Raw genomic sequence first — 15,272 nt, forward strand, 5'->3', positions numbered from 1 at the left:
AACCCCCTGCTCAGGCAGGAAACCCTATACCATTTCAGACAAATGGCTGTCCAGTTCCTTCATAAAAACCTTCAGTAATGGAGCACCTACAACTTCTGGAGGCAGGTTGTTCCCCTGATTAATTGTTCTAAGTCAAGAAATTCCTCCTTAGTTCTAGGTTGCTTCTCTCCTTCATTAGTTTCCATCTGTTGCTTCTTGTCCTGCCTTCAGGCACTTTGGAGAACAGCTTGACTCCCTCTTCTTTGGGGCACCCCCTGAGATATTGGAAGACTGCCATCATGTTACCCCTCGTCCTTCTCTTCATTAAACTAGACATACCCAATTCCAACAACCGTTCCTTATATGTTTTAGCCTCCAGTCCCCTGATCATCTTTGTTGCTCTTCTCTGCACTCTTTCTAGAGTCTCAACATGAAGCAACAATGTCAGATTTTTAGCTGTTCCTTCTGTCCTTCCCAGTCATTCTTTTCTCTTGGATGGTGTGGCCCACATTCTGTCCCATATTTATAAAATTAGTCCAAACCAAAGTGCCAGTCTCTAGCCTAATGTTTCTCAACCTTGGAAGAGGTGTAGACTTTGCCTCCTAGAATTCCTCAGCCACACCCATATTAAAATAACACGTCAACATAACAAACAAAGAATGATCTGCCCTCCAACTTGATCAGGGGGTTAAAAAGGCCTTTGGGTTTGATATGTATGCCTCGAGAAAAGCTTTTTTTTCCACCCAGAATAATGACTGACTTTTCTGGGGGATTATAATAAGCATGACCGAAAGGGAGATGAAGATAGGCAGAGCTTAGCTTTCCAAAGCTCTCTGCAAATAAGCCGGTCTCGGCACACAGCTCTGGAAACAGAACCGCCTTTCAAGATTGCAGGTCTCACCAAAAGCTGAACGTGGGAATATATCTGCAGATAAAGCTGACATTCACAAGGAAATCTCTTTATAGCCTTATCCTGGCTATTGATACCTGACAAGGTGAAAGATCAGACGTTCCAAGGTATTAAGATGGGTTCGGGAAAGCTGATCAATGACTGAGTAGACCCCGCGGATCGCCTCTTTCCTCTCCTGCAAACCTGCAGAAAACAAATGTCATTCACAAATGAAGGCGGATATACGCTTATTTATTTTTATTTATTTATTTTATTTATGAGACTTATATACCGCTTTAAGTGCAAGCACTCTCTAAGCGGTGTACACCAGTAAGCCATGTATATATATATATATTTACATTGCCCCCAACAATCTGGGTCCTCATTTTACCTACCCCGGAAGGATGGAAGGCTGAGTCAACCTTGAGCCGATGAGATTTGAACCGCTGACCTGCTGAACACAGTCAGCTAAAGTGGCCTGCAGTACTGCACTCTAACTGCTGCGCCACCTCGGCTTCCCACGATAATATTGCAGGATCTAATCTGGGTCAGTCACTGAAGACAGAACTTTAAACCTCCGGTCCAGGTGACTGACCCAGATTGTATCCTATAACATTTCATTCAATTTGCCAGGACTGTGGCCTGCTCTGTCTCAGAAATGAGTATTTTTTTTACATCAAGTGAAGCTTATAAAATATGATATACATAACTAAACACATGTATCTTGCAAGTCCACTATTGCTCAGGATTTAATGAATACTCCAGAAAGAGAATCTCTGAGCGATGAGCCAGATGCTCAAAATACCTTTGCAATTCAAGTGGTGTTCTTAAAAGAAGAATGCACTAGGTAGGAAATCCTACTGCAACTCAAGGCAGAAGATCATTTCCATGTATCTGAGGGGTTTGAAATATTTAGGTGAAAAATCAGGATATAATGTCTGAAAGGCAGAGAAAGAGGGCAGAGTATAGAAGTGGAATTATTGGTCTGGTTTGGGATCTCATCAAGGGGATACATTGCACCACAGTGGGATACCTCAGGCCACCGTCCGAAGCAGATCCCTAGAAAAAGTATCATCGCTATTTTTGGTTTCATTGTGGTAAAGAATTTTCACAGGTATTTGTGTAGAAATATTCTCCGGGATAAGGAAAAGCAAGCTGAAGAGATAGTGAACTAGTGAAGAGCACAATTTTCCAAGCAGAAACAGAACTTGCTTTTCCTCTTAGCTTTAACATTCCCCAAAGTCCTACTTCAACTAGATATGACAACTCCTTACCCATGGCTCGCAAGAATTCTTCATAAAGTTCAAATGTCATGAGAGGATTAGGCAAATCCCTCAGCCATTGCTTGAACACACTGGCAATGACATGGATGTTGTAGTCATCGAGATTCACTCTTTCGATATCTGGTTAGCGGAAAGAATGAAAGTGAAGAAAATTAAAAGCAAAGGAGAAACAGCAAAAGGATGCTTCAGCATGCAATCTGACACATTGGTGCCAACGTTAAGAATTAAGTCATGGCCAAGGTATAGGATCATGGTGGCTTGTGTGGTTAGGATACTGGCTTGACAAGCAGAAGGCCTGCATTTGAAATCAGAGCGCTACCATGGTGGGGGGTGAGCTCACATCCTTCGTTCCAGCTACTGTCAGGGACTTGAAAGGAACCTCCAATTGAGCATATCCAGGGCCATGGTGATGTCACTGACTAATCCTTTCAACCCAGAAGCGCCATGGTGCCTCCAACACAAAGTGTGATGAGATGTGATGGCCTAAGTTCCTTAACGAATAGTATAACTGACTGAAAAGGACAAAGTCAAAAATTCTGAATTTAAGATATAGGTTTATCCCAACTTTCATATCTAAAGGAGAACTAGTCCATCATTTTAATCACTACACCAAACCAACTCTCAAACACAAATCATACATGAACCAAAGCTACAAATTAACTTTAGCCTAACATAGAATTAGCCATAGGTACTGCATGAGTCCTGCACTGTCTAAACCCCTGAGCTAAATCAAACTGAATACTGTTGATCACCAAAATACTAAACTTTCTGGCCATCATCTGCCTAAAGTTCTATCATGTCTAAAATAAACTGTGTCAGGCCAAATGTCTGGTTATTTTGAGGGACCTGTGTGACCCAAATACCAGAAGGGGGGGGGGAAACACAATAAGTCTCCTCACCTGTGTCAAGGCCCTGCCGTAATTCTTTGATCTTATTTGTTGATCCAGATTTCCGGTAAATGCCCTCTGTATACAAAGCATGCATTTCTATGTAGCTGGTGAGCTTCTCAAACACGATCGGCACAATTCGTTCTTCGCTGGTCAGGCGAGAGAGTTCGACTCCAAATTGTCGTGAAGAAAGCTCTGGGTCATACTACAGGGACAGGGATAATGCATTCAGTGTTGCAAGCACATCACAGCCACATTGACCAAATTCCAGCAATACTCGCATGAGTCTAAAGCTGCTAAAATGCAAAGATCAGAACAGCCCCGCTTTAAGATTGCAAGCTAGGCAAAACGTAAAGCAAGTATTAGAGCAGTGGTGGCGAACCTATGGCACATGTGCTAGAGGTGGCACTCAGAGCCCTCTCTGTTGGCACGCGCACCACTGCCAGCAGCAGATCCATCAGGCCGCCCCCGCTGCCCGGAGCCCCACCGAGCACAAAGGAGGCGAAGCGGCCGATTAGCAAGCTTGAGTAGAGGTGGTAGAGCAGAGGTCACCAACCATTGTTGGACTGGAACAAAAGGGAGGGGGAAGCATTTTGCACTGCAAATGGGGTGGGGCTAGTGCCTGCGTGATACTCACTAGCCCTGCCCCATTCCTGCGTGATGCAGCACCTTGTATCTGCACCCTGTGGTGCGGCAGCGGCTGTTTTTGCGCCCTGCAGCATGGTGGCCCATTTTTGCGCCCCCAGTTTTTGCTTGCCAAAGGCGGCACTCAGAGGCACCTCCCTACCCCCCCTTCGAGGGCACCACAATGCTGATGCAGCCTTGGCACTTTGTGATAAATAAATGGGTTTTGGGTTGCGGTTTGGGCACTCGGTCTCTAAAAGGTTCGCCATCACTGTATTAGAGTAATGGAAACATCTCAACATGCTTCACCTTTCCCCAATCCTTGCTGTCTTTGCTGAGCCCTACACGGGATTAGCATTTTAGTCATAATCTCAATCCAGAGCAGTGGGGGAGCAGGCAAAGTGGCAGCAGAAAACAAGCTTTTAACTCTGCCATCTCCCCACAGTTTTTTGACTGCCTTGCTTCTGTTTTACAGAATGTGTCACAGTAGAAATATGAATTAAGAATCAGCAGCTAGACTGGTGTTTCTCAACCTTGACAATTTAAAGATGTGTGGACTTCAGCTCCCAGAATTCCCCTGTATGTGTGGCATACAGAAATGAAAGAAAACACGGTTACCTTTTTGGAGCATTTTGTTGTGGTCTTCTGGCAGCACTTTCGGTGGCAAGCGTATTTGCATACTGGAATTAAGAAAAACGTAGTTAGTGTTACACATAATGAAATGCAGTGAAATGTTATTGCATTGTAATTTTACAAGAAGAGTCCCAACTGGATTTTGCTGCATAATTAGACTGTGGCACGTAGCAGGCTAAATATTTCTCCTCGATACAAATTTGGCACTTCCTATAATACAGCCTTCCTTCGGTTTCTTAGTTATAATTAAAAATTAAAACTATGGTACAATACTGACTATTGCCCTTTCTCTACTTGGTAAAGCATTTGAACAAAAGCTGAAGAAACTATCAATCTCCTAAAGAAAAAAACAATGTAAGAAAGAATAGGAAGAGTGCATGAAGGTTAACAGTTCATACTTACATTTGCAAACAGCGGCCCTGTCCATGATCCATATCAAGGAGGAACAGAATTCACAGTAAGTAGGAATGCTATATTGAGTAGCCTTAAAAATATGACCATTATGTTCTTCTACCTAGTAACAGCAACAGAAAAAGCAATCTGACATTTAACAGTAGTTGAAAATAGATCTGAACTGTACTGCACAAAAGTATTTCATATAACTGTTATTTAAAAAAAAAACCCTGGCTGGAATGCTGGAAGAGTATTCTTGGCAATGTTGACAGTTTCTCAGAAGGTTCAATAATGTCATCCATTAGTTCATTCGTTGAATTTCTACCCCACCTTTTGTTTCAGATAACAAAAATATAACACATCCTTCTTAATCAGACTTATGATTCATCCCATCCTGTTTTATCCTGTCTCAAAAACTGTCAAACCATCAGGAAGTGGATAACTTCACAGAGTGCCAAGATTGACCTACCTGGACTTGCTGCAAACATTTAAACATACATAATAGATGTCTATATAATTTATAATATCTTGCTTCATATTAAAGGAGGAAGCATTTCAGCTTACTATGTCTGTTTCCTTCTTTCGTCTCTTCTTCCTTTCTGTTTTTGTCACCTAAGACAACAAGAGACAATATCAAACACTTCAGTATTTTCTGAATACTTTGCTTCCATTTGCAAATTTAAATCTGTTTTCTTATATAATCTTTGTTTACAAAGCAAATCGAGGAGCTATTAAAAATCAGATGGACCTTTCTTATCTCATCTACTGCTTCTTCTCCTGACCAAGATATTCCTATAATATTCAGTATTTCATTATGTGGACACTGCTGAGCTAATAAGTGAGAGAGCTAACAAGTGTCTGCTAGAATCAGAATTCCGCTATCATGGATACTGGCAGAAACAGGGGTTTTTGGAAGGAAATATTAATCTATTTCGTGTAAATAGCAAAAAGACCTATAACTGTTCCTTCCATGGCTTCTTACTAACCACTATATCTCTGAACATTTTCCCCTGCTGCTGGCTCTCTCCAACATACTTCAAGAACAAAAGCCTTAAATATGCATGTACATACAGCCATACAATTAGGGTTTGTTCCGTTTTTCTTCACTATGGGCCTTTTTATAACAGAACGGTACATATGCATTCAGGTTACTTGAGATTATTCATTTCCAATAGCACATTATATTTTGTGATCAAAAAACATTTTGCAGGATCCAATCTGGGTCAGTCACCGGGACCAGACCAATCTGACCAACCCAGGCTGGATCCTGCAACATTTGCCTACATTCATGATAAAACTTTTTATACATTACTACATTCTACATTTGCCTACATTCATGATAAAACTTTTTATACATTACTGCAAGCCAGCCTTTCAAATTCTATTCGTCAATAACAAGAGGTGAGGAAATTATGTTGTCAAGCAGCATAAAAAAACTTTCTGAAAGGGTACTAATGACCAGATGACTTGCAAGGAATATAAATCTTTCCATCTTCCACCATTCAGACAGAACTGAAGAAGCTTCTTGGATGAGAAGCGAAAGGTTTTCAAGGAAAAACAAGAAAGTCCAGTTGCTGATTCTTCACAGGACATCCAGAACGTGGTCCTCCTGCCAAAAGGATGCAATATAAGGTTGTGATTGTAGCAGACTAGTTTACCTTTGCCGCAGAATAATCCAAAGGCATGTATTCTGTCATGTATTCATCCAGAAACACCTTAAATGTATTGACCCAGACCCGTACGGGGGATTCACTCCAGTTCCTCTGTTCAAGTTTCATGGTTTTCTCTAGAATCTGCTCAAACAATGCATAGAGATCTTTGTAGCGGATGCTCTTCCCATCACCCATCTATTAAAACACGGGAGAAATGAACGTGAATGTCTGAATGTTCCACACAGAGGAGAGAAATGTGTTAGAACGTTCATTCACTAAAATAAACATTAACATCCAAAGAAAAACATAAGCACAGTCTTGAAATCAAATAATAGAAAAGGCAGGTAATAATGGCTAATTGCCTAGATCTCAGCAACATACGCTTGGGCCTTTCCTTCCTTGCAGGAAGGCAGGAAAGGTGTCATGTCACAATTCTGGCTGGGGAATTCTGGGAGTGGGAAGTCCAATCATTTTAAAAGTTCTCAAGATGGAGAAACGCTGCCCTAGAGTATTACATTGCTTTACTGAAGTTTGAGCAATCTGGCACTATAAAAAGTGCACTGCATAAGTTCTATTTGCACCGCTCTGAATGTCATTTGAGACAATCACAATCCCACTTCCTATGATTCTTGCTAGAGCCACTCCTTACTAATTTCATCCCACAAATGACTCATTTGCTTTCGTTCTTTGTTCCATTCGCTAGAATTTGGATGACGAGACCATTTTTTTTATTTAATACTGCACGAAGAAGCATCTGCCTGAAACGCACACACTTGACTTTTTTGGTCCTGCAGTTCTTCCTCCTTCTTTATTTGCAAAAAGCAGAAAGAAAAGCTCTTTTTGTGACATGATACACTATGATCATGATAACGAGAAGAAGCGGGAACATCAGAAATAAATCTAGTTCCGCCTTCTCTGAAACCCAATATATTCTCATTGTAAATAATTATCTCCCCAAACATTAAGAGATGCTTCTGCAGTTTGGCTGCGCCGAGAACTCCCACCATTAGTACTTAATTTTTAAAAAGTAAAAGTAGTCATTTAACTTACTGCCAAAGCGGAAGAGTAGAAACTGAAGATATTTTGCCGGAATTCTTTCAAAGCTTTTTTAAATACCACATCCACAAGAGTGTCCTTCTTACAGTCTTCGCTATCCAAATCGTTCATCTGAAAACCATAAAATGAAATTAAGATTGTTTTTCCAAAACTTACCATGTGACAGATTCAATTTCCCAGGCAGAACTAAGATGGCTACATTAAGGTAATTATTTATAAGGCTACCCTGTTCTATTTAATGACCTAAATAGGATTCTGCTTGATTTTGCTGGATTCAGACTTTGGACTGTCCTGGCTCCAGATGTAGACAAAGTTTTCCCAAAGAAGTTACAGCAGTAACTTGCTTTATTAATCCCTGTCAGGGAGAACACTAAAATCCTTCCAGATGTTTCTATCAAGATTAAAAAGCAATACCTTCTAGATTTATTCAGAAGCAAGGTGACCACCAGACTATGAACTGCTGATCAAGAATGGGAAGGGAAAATCAGCCTTAGTTATGGCTAATAATAATAATAATAATAATAATAATAATAATAAAGTTGGAAGGTACCTTGGAGGTCATCTAGTCCAACCCCCTGCTCAGGCAGGAAACCCTACACCATTTCGGACAAATGGCTGTCCGGTCTCTTCTTAAAAACTTCCAGTGATATTTCATTCCATTTTAGCCTGATCTTTTTCTGCCCTCACTTTCTCTTCTCTTACCTGTGTCTTGTTGGGTTGCACGTCAAAGAGGTAAGAGCTATTTCTCTTTTAACTAAGCTTTGCTGCTTCAGATACAAGGGTTGCTTGACAGACAGGACAAAAATACGGCAGATAAAAGTCATCCATGAAGTCCATAAAATCAGCTTTTGAAGATAACAGTCCTCAGATTAAAAGCTGTAGATTTAGGGGAATGTGTGTGTGTGTGTGTGTGTGTGTGTATACATTACCTTTTTCAAGAGGAACTCGTCCATGCTTTTCAAATCACTGGCACTTGTTATGATCTGAAGAGCATCGTTCTGCCACTGTGCAGGTTCCATAGTTACGTTGCTAATTTTTAGGCTGCGTTTTCGCTTCACCTTTGGGGATGGCTCTTTGTTTTCTTTACATTCCCTTCGATAAATGCTGGACAGTTCAGGACTCCCTGGGGGACTCAGCTCTGTGTGTGCAAAGAAATACAAGTTTTGCTAAGAATCCCCTTGAGGAGAACGAGCAGAGCTATCTTCCTAATCGAGAAACAAGAAAATCATTTCTTTAGCATGATGGATAGAAACAGCTTATGCACGCGTGCATGCGTGAGATTTCCACCTTCACCTTCAATTTTCTAGGGAAATCCTAGAAAAATTCCGATTCAAGGCAAATTAGATTAGTCAAAGGAGAACTTTGCTGGTGTCTGGAACCTCTGACAATAGTAAGGAGCAATTTGCAAATCTTTCGGATTTCTGACGAAGTGTAAAAAACCCCAGAAGATTATTCATACACTGGACCTGACTATCAAGACAACTGATTGATCAAGCCCTAAGCTGTTCCTTGATAAAATATTTTGTGTATTCACAATGTCTCCTGCACAAGGCAGGAGTTGAATTTTGAGGCCTTTTCCCGTTCTACGATTCTGTTACATCGAAAATAAGTCACAAAGCTGATTTGCCAAGCCAATCTTCGTATTTCTGAAACCCTGAATTGCCACTTATTTTTTGCTTTGTAAATTACAGAAGAAACACATTTCCTTATCAGCTCTCTAGCTAACATTTGTATTAAACCAGTGTTTCTCAACCTTGGCAAGTTTAAGATGGGTGGACTTCAGCTCCCAGAATTCCACCTATCTTAAGGTGGAATTATCTTGTCAAGGTTGAGAAACACTGTATTAAACTACCAGTTTTACCTTCTTCAAGCTGTAGACCTGCAATCCTGTCTCTTCCTGGTGCATCTTGGTCGGGATACAGTTCCAGCAGCTCTGACTGGGGAGCAAGCTTCTCCCTGCTTACTTTCTTCTCCCCCTGCCTTCCTTTCCCCCAAAATCTCATCTTGGCTCTTTGAGGTCTATTAAACGATAAATGGGAAGAGAAGTTTACTCAAGTCACGTTGGTTATTTTATCCAGCTTTCTTTGCTGCCAGTTTCCGCTCTTCCCTCTTAAGAAAAATAGGTAACGAAGCTTGCTCACAATCAGTTCTTGATTACATGACCATAGGGGCACCGCAATGGTTGTAAATCTGAGGACCAGTCGCAAAGTTATTTCTTCAGCACCATGGTGACTTTGAACAGTTGCTAAACAAGGCTGTCATTAAGTGAGGACTACTGGTAATGTTTTAATCTAGAATTTTCTATTACATATCATCTGGAATTAAAGGCAGTCCTTTTACTAATGGTCAGCCTCCATGAGATGGTACTTTTCCCTAATCTCCCAATCATAGTTTGTATCTAGACCAGTGAGGGCGAACCTTTTAGAGACCGAGTGCCCCAAAACTGCCCCCGCCTCTCCGCCCACCTCCGCTCGGCACCCCGCCCACCCGCATGGCCACCCACCGCCTCCACGGCCCACCACAGATTGCCCAGGCAGCCCAGCAGCGCCATGGCGGCCACACCTTCCACCCATGCCCCGCAGCATCATCTGTGTGTGATGGGGCATGAGGGCGGAGTCTTTTCTCTGCTGCCTGGCTGCCATGCCCTTGGCTGTGCTGCTCTGTGCGGACAGCACTTGGGGGCAACTCTCCTCTGGGGGGGCTGCTGGTGAGGAGGGGGAGGTGGGACTGGGGCAATGGTGTTCGTGCCCACAGAGAGGGCTCTGAGTGCCACCTCTGGCACGCGTGCCATAGGTTCGCCACCACTGATCTAGACTGTGATAAGCAAAGATAGCTTTGCTTATATCCTTCATTCTTCATCATTTCTCATTGTAACTGAACACTGTTGGATGGTGCTGAAGGACAAGAAGTTTAGTGAATTAAAAAAAATGCAAACAAAAAAAAAATCACCAAATCATTATTTAATTCAGGCTTGGTATTTTTTCACCCCTTTTTGGAGAATTTATACCTTCTGTCCACGGCTATGATCTTCTGGGCAACTGGCAGTTTTCCAATCTCTCCTTGAGACATTGTTTTGTGAAGCTTTGCTTGGCCTTCGTTGGACGCGGAACGTTGTAACATCTGCAATAATTTCAAACATAACAGATGCTCTAACCCTGAGAGAATCATTTGATGTTCCAAGAAGACGCAACTGAACTATACAGCGCTTTCAATATTTAAGCTGCTAAACACCCCCCCCCTCACTATGACAAAGATGCTTTTAATTTGATCAATTTCTGCTCGTTTCCTACAGATTAAAGCTGTAAACTAGAAGATGCAGCACAACATTCTGTTACTATTAGTTCAGGAAGTCAATACTGAGAGGAATAGGAACACCCTAATATAGGATTTTAAAGACAAAACTAATTGGCTTTTGAATAAAAGCGGGCAATTCCTGAAGGCAGCTATGGGAGGTATTCCTAAGAAACCCGGCTTTTCGATTTCTGAGTAAAAAAAAAAAAAGTCTGCTTGAAGTATCTTTTGATTCTTTAAAAATAATATTCTCTTTGAAGTATTCATAGAAATTGCTAGCTGGTGAACCTTATCTCCGCTTCAGGTTTCTCACACACTGTACATAAAGTGCTGTTACAATAGAAGAGCTTGTTGTATGACTTTGTTGTGAAAACAGACAAAGCCTTTATTGGAAATTATATTTTTGCTTGAGAATAAATGAAATGGGATGGAGAATTGGATCTGGCCACAAACGATGCTGCAGGCTTTGAATTTCCTGTTCCTACGTTAGCACCAGATCAAAAATATTTTTTTTTTTCTTTAAAGAGTGAGACTTCGCTGGCAGGTTAATTCTGCAGAAGGCCTTTCGGGGTGACCTCAGCAATTTCAAGAAGGCTAAAAAAGGCCCTTATGTAAAAACCTGGAGAGTTGCTGTTTGCTGCTGCAGGGGGCACGGAATTACTTGAAGGTTTGACTTGGTATAAAGCAGCTCTCCAAAGCTACAATAATTGTTACGATTAAAACCTCCCATTTCATTCATTGAAAATTCATTGTTTCCCTGCCTTTCATTGCTAATGAGAGAATGGTGGTTTTTAGACTAGCAGTAGGATGGTCTGGAATTCTTTCTCTGCTCTCTGAAACTTGTCATTTTTATAGAATTTCATGGTCTCTTTATTTTAATGTCTAAAGTATTTTATATATTGACATTATATAAAGCTGAGTAATTGGACTCTAATCCACAGAAATTTCTATCACAATAAATCTGTTAGCCTTAAAGATTTCAGCAAGATTCCCTTTTCAGTTTGCCTAGGAAGGGTAGTTATCTTTCCACCACATTTAATAGTTCACTGGGGGAGGGAAATCCTTTGATTATTATAAATAATATGGAAATTTGTATAGATGACTCACTGCTGAAACATCAGAAGACCCAGTTAGGGACAGATTATCATTGAGACAATCTATCTATGATGGTTATTAAGACTCAACACAGACTTGGTGGCACATAATCAATAATTCAAAAATATACATGACTAGAAAACTTTCAGAAAAATGGCCACTCAAGAGGAAAATAAGAAGAGTGAGAGATCATTATATTCCAGTACTCAAGGATCAATTACTTTCCATTTGCAATTGCAAAAAATACTTTACAGTGATAATACTGAGGATGGTAAATATGTTTTTCACATAAAATGTTATGCTGAATCTGCTAAAACAGGACTGTGAATTACTGCCCTCCAGATCTAATTTCATCTCAGCAAGGAATGCTGACAGATCAAATAAATGGCAGGATCTATTTTCTAGCCCATATCCATTGGAAAAACAGTATTAGTTAATGCAAAGGATACGGCTTCTAATAAAAGTCTTTTTAGAGTTTTATAATTGTCAACTTTTGAAAAATACAAAAATACAGCCCTGATAAATAAAGCATGCACTAGAATCTGGCTTGAGATACCCATCTGGAAAACCACTCTTACATCTTTAGCTGCTCTGATTCAATTTGTTCTCAATTCTAACAAGAAAGAGTATAGCCCTTATAACTACTTTTATTTTCCTAGCTTACTTGCAAAAGAAAGGAAGAAAAGAAAGAAAGAAAGAAAGAAAGAAAGAAAGAAAGAAAGAAAGAAAGAAAGAAAAAGAAATCCATTTCCATTCTTAACAAAAACCACATTCAAGAGACATAATAGCAGGAATAGCATAATCCCCTAATTCTTCTGCATACTGAGAAGATATAATTTGGGAGCTATATTTCCATAAAGATTTTTTTTTTAAAGATATGCACCCTCTGTCTCTTCTTAAACAAGTGGATTTAAGACCTATTTCAGTTGCATTACTGGGGACAAAAAGCAAAATCCAGACAAGCTGTAACAGCAGGTCCTGCCAGAATGTTAAGGAATTCAAAATATTTCAGGTTCCTTTTTTAAAAACAAAAAACCCAAACATATTGTGTCTCTTATTTCTGCAATAGTCAATCCTATGCATGCTTAAATTAGCATAGTGGCAATCATCCTAACCTTCCCTCCAAGCCTTATCCACGCCAATTGATCAGCTAGCCAAAAGCAGAATAGCTGACATTTAATAAGGAAAAAGAAAAAATCAATGCCAAACATATTGTAATGTACTCAAAGATGATGAGCAATGTGCAAAAAATGGGAAAAACAGTGACTTGCGGGGCTTTTGTTCATACACAACTGGTGCGGAGGTGATAACCTATTTCTTCTTCCTCCTAACATTAATCAACCCTGTGTTAGCAAAAGGGAGCTCCTTAACTGATGCACCTCTTGTGCTGAAAGCTCAGAATAAATAACCTCCATTTCATGTGCTGAAAAATATGCACCAATGTGACCTGATTAAAAACAGCCTCGGCAAATACCAGCCATTAATTTTCTGGACAGTAATGAGCTGCACGAAAATTTATCAGTCTAACAACACAGTTGATAGCCTTTCCCGGACAACTAAAAAGACGGGACAGGGAAAATTAAAAACACACAACTCAACAACAAAAAAACTTAAAAAAAACCCCACAGATGACAATTTCAAACACATTTGAGCACTATGACATATCCGAGCAATATTACGTATTACATTTAGACATCTATAATTTACCACTCATATATAACGGCGATCGTGAAATGCAGCGTAAACTTAAAAAGCAGCGCTTGATTTTGCATGCAGATGCGAGCAGGTGTGCTAAACCGCTAGTGAAAAAGCTGATGGGGCAGTCAAGAGTAGCATGGAAGGAGAAAGGATGCAACATAATTGGAGATCTAGGGCTATTTGCATGCAGATGACATCTGTTAAATGGTGGTAGGAGAATCAAAAGATTGTTTTGAAAAAGTGGCAGGAATGTGGTTCCTTTTGAGGAAAGAGTTCTCCAAGCAAACAGCGAACCCAGCACCTTGACATCTCAACCACGATTCCCGGTCTGAAACTATTTAAGGTTGGTGGAAACAGCTTCGAAGAACACAGCACATTCCCTCCGAATTATGCAGTCTGGAGCAACTGCGCTCCCTGGCCTCACCACTGCTGCACGAAAGGATTTTACAATCTTCCCAAGGAGGGTGAATTAAGTGGAAACATTATCTTGCATGCTCTTAAACATCTCAATGTGAGTAACAGATCACTTCAGCAAGCAGGAAAGTTTATTCGGAATAAAAAAAAATGCTTTTTAAGCATTTTGTTCATGATGTCCCTTACTGTAAATCCCAGCTAACCTTTACATTTTCTGCCTGTGTTACTAAAGCCACCATATTTCTAGCTGTTCCACTGTAGGCTGCATTTCATCCCAAAGTAGAGTCTAGGCTGGTTCTATCTTCTACCTTAAACAGGATGGAAACTGGCAAGTCAAGCAACAGAATACTCTGCCCTCTCCATCTTTACTTCCTCAAAACTCAATATGGAAGGGGATTATGGGAGTATGACTGCAGGGACCTACTGAAGAATCCATCCCTAAGGGATATTCTACAGCTCTGCCTAAACCTTGACACCGAGAGGCATCGGCACTGGGTGACTATGTTCTTAGAGGTTGCCATCCAATAATATGCACTACAGGATGGGAGAAACGGCAGTAGAAGGTGTCAGTTCTGCTGAGGGTTAGCCAAGAGATGCCCCCCCCCCTATGACTGGTTGTGGAATATATTACCATTTCAGAGTCACTATGGCAGGGCTGCTTGAGCCTGACTGCATAACCAGGCTCAAGGTGTGGTGGATGCTCAAAGGAGAGAAGAAATTCAAGATTGTCATCACAATCCTCTTCCTCTGTATCCCCCTCCCAATCAGCAAAAGCACCTCTAGTCAAGAAATTCGAGCGTGTCCGTGCCATGCGGGCTTTCTTTTTATGGACTGGTCGGGCAACCTGCTTGACACCAAATGATAAAACAGATGATATGGAATGAACAAACAAACAAACAAACAAAAAAAACACAAGTCAAAGGATAAGGAACACGGAACTATGTGGGTGGTGGGGTTTTTTTGTGTTTTTTTAAAAAAAGATCTTCCGAGTGCATCATTTGTTTAAACAACGTGCTAACAAAGAAGGACAGCAAGGAAAAAAAAAAACACATACGGGAAAAGTAGAAATGATGCCCTAATTGGGTTTGATATCATTTCGTTGGTGAGCCAGTTCAGACAGAACATGGGCCTGGGTTCTCAGTGAAGTGTGTGGCTGAGTTGCACATTAAAATGCAAGGGGAGATTCCCCTGGCACAAAACCTAGATCAGTGGTGGCGAACCTATGGCACGCGTGCCAGAGGCGGCACTCGGAGCCCTCTCTGTGGGCACGCACACTGTCGCCCAGCCCCGCCTCCCCCCACAGCCCACTCCTCACCAGCAGCTCCCCCACGGAGGAAAGTCACCCCCGGGTGCGGCCCACATGGAGCAGCACAGCCAA

The 15,272-nt window shown here is 41.1% G+C and overlaps 1 protein-coding gene across 11 annotated transcripts in view; it reads right to left on the reverse strand.

Moving 5' to 3' along the window:
* The window catches only part of MYO9A (myosin IXA), a 100,241-nt gene that overhangs the window by 11,762 nt on the left and 73,207 nt on the right, over nucleotides 1–15,272 (reverse strand). For 9 of the 11 annotated variants that reach the window (XR_005556264.1, XM_039339567.1, XM_039339566.1 and 6 more), the window contains 12 exons: nucleotides 14,526–14,741; nucleotides 10,404–10,516; nucleotides 9,258–9,415; nucleotides 8,326–8,534; nucleotides 7,391–7,507; nucleotides 6,347–6,535; nucleotides 5,253–5,300; nucleotides 4,698–4,809; nucleotides 4,281–4,342; nucleotides 3,051–3,243; nucleotides 2,143–2,271; nucleotides 967–1,072 (listed from right to left, as the gene is read on the reverse strand). Coding sequence is in view for 10 of the 11 variants with exons in the window: in XM_039339567.1 (XP_039195501.1) it covers nucleotides 967–1,072; nucleotides 2,143–2,271; nucleotides 3,051–3,243; nucleotides 4,281–4,342; nucleotides 4,698–4,809; nucleotides 5,253–5,300; nucleotides 6,347–6,535; nucleotides 7,391–7,507; nucleotides 8,326–8,534; nucleotides 9,258–9,415; nucleotides 10,404–10,516; nucleotides 14,526–14,741 (1,652 nt within the window). In the remaining variant the exon portion in view is untranslated. The remainder of the gene's footprint in view (nucleotides 1–966; nucleotides 1,073–2,142; nucleotides 2,272–3,050; nucleotides 3,244–4,280; nucleotides 4,343–4,697; nucleotides 4,810–5,252; nucleotides 5,301–6,346; nucleotides 6,536–7,390; nucleotides 7,508–8,325; nucleotides 8,535–9,257; nucleotides 9,416–10,403; nucleotides 10,517–14,525; nucleotides 14,742–15,272) is intronic. The other 2 variants (XM_039339564.1, XM_039339570.1) reach the window with 2 other exon arrangements.

Source organism: Crotalus tigris, unplaced genomic scaffold, assembly GCF_016545835.1.
Source record: "Crotalus tigris isolate CLP2741 ecotype Arizona unplaced genomic scaffold, ASM1654583v1 scf7180000017735.2152567, whole genome shotgun sequence".
Lineage (NCBI taxonomy): Eukaryota > Metazoa > Chordata > Lepidosauria > Squamata > Viperidae > Crotalus > Crotalus tigris.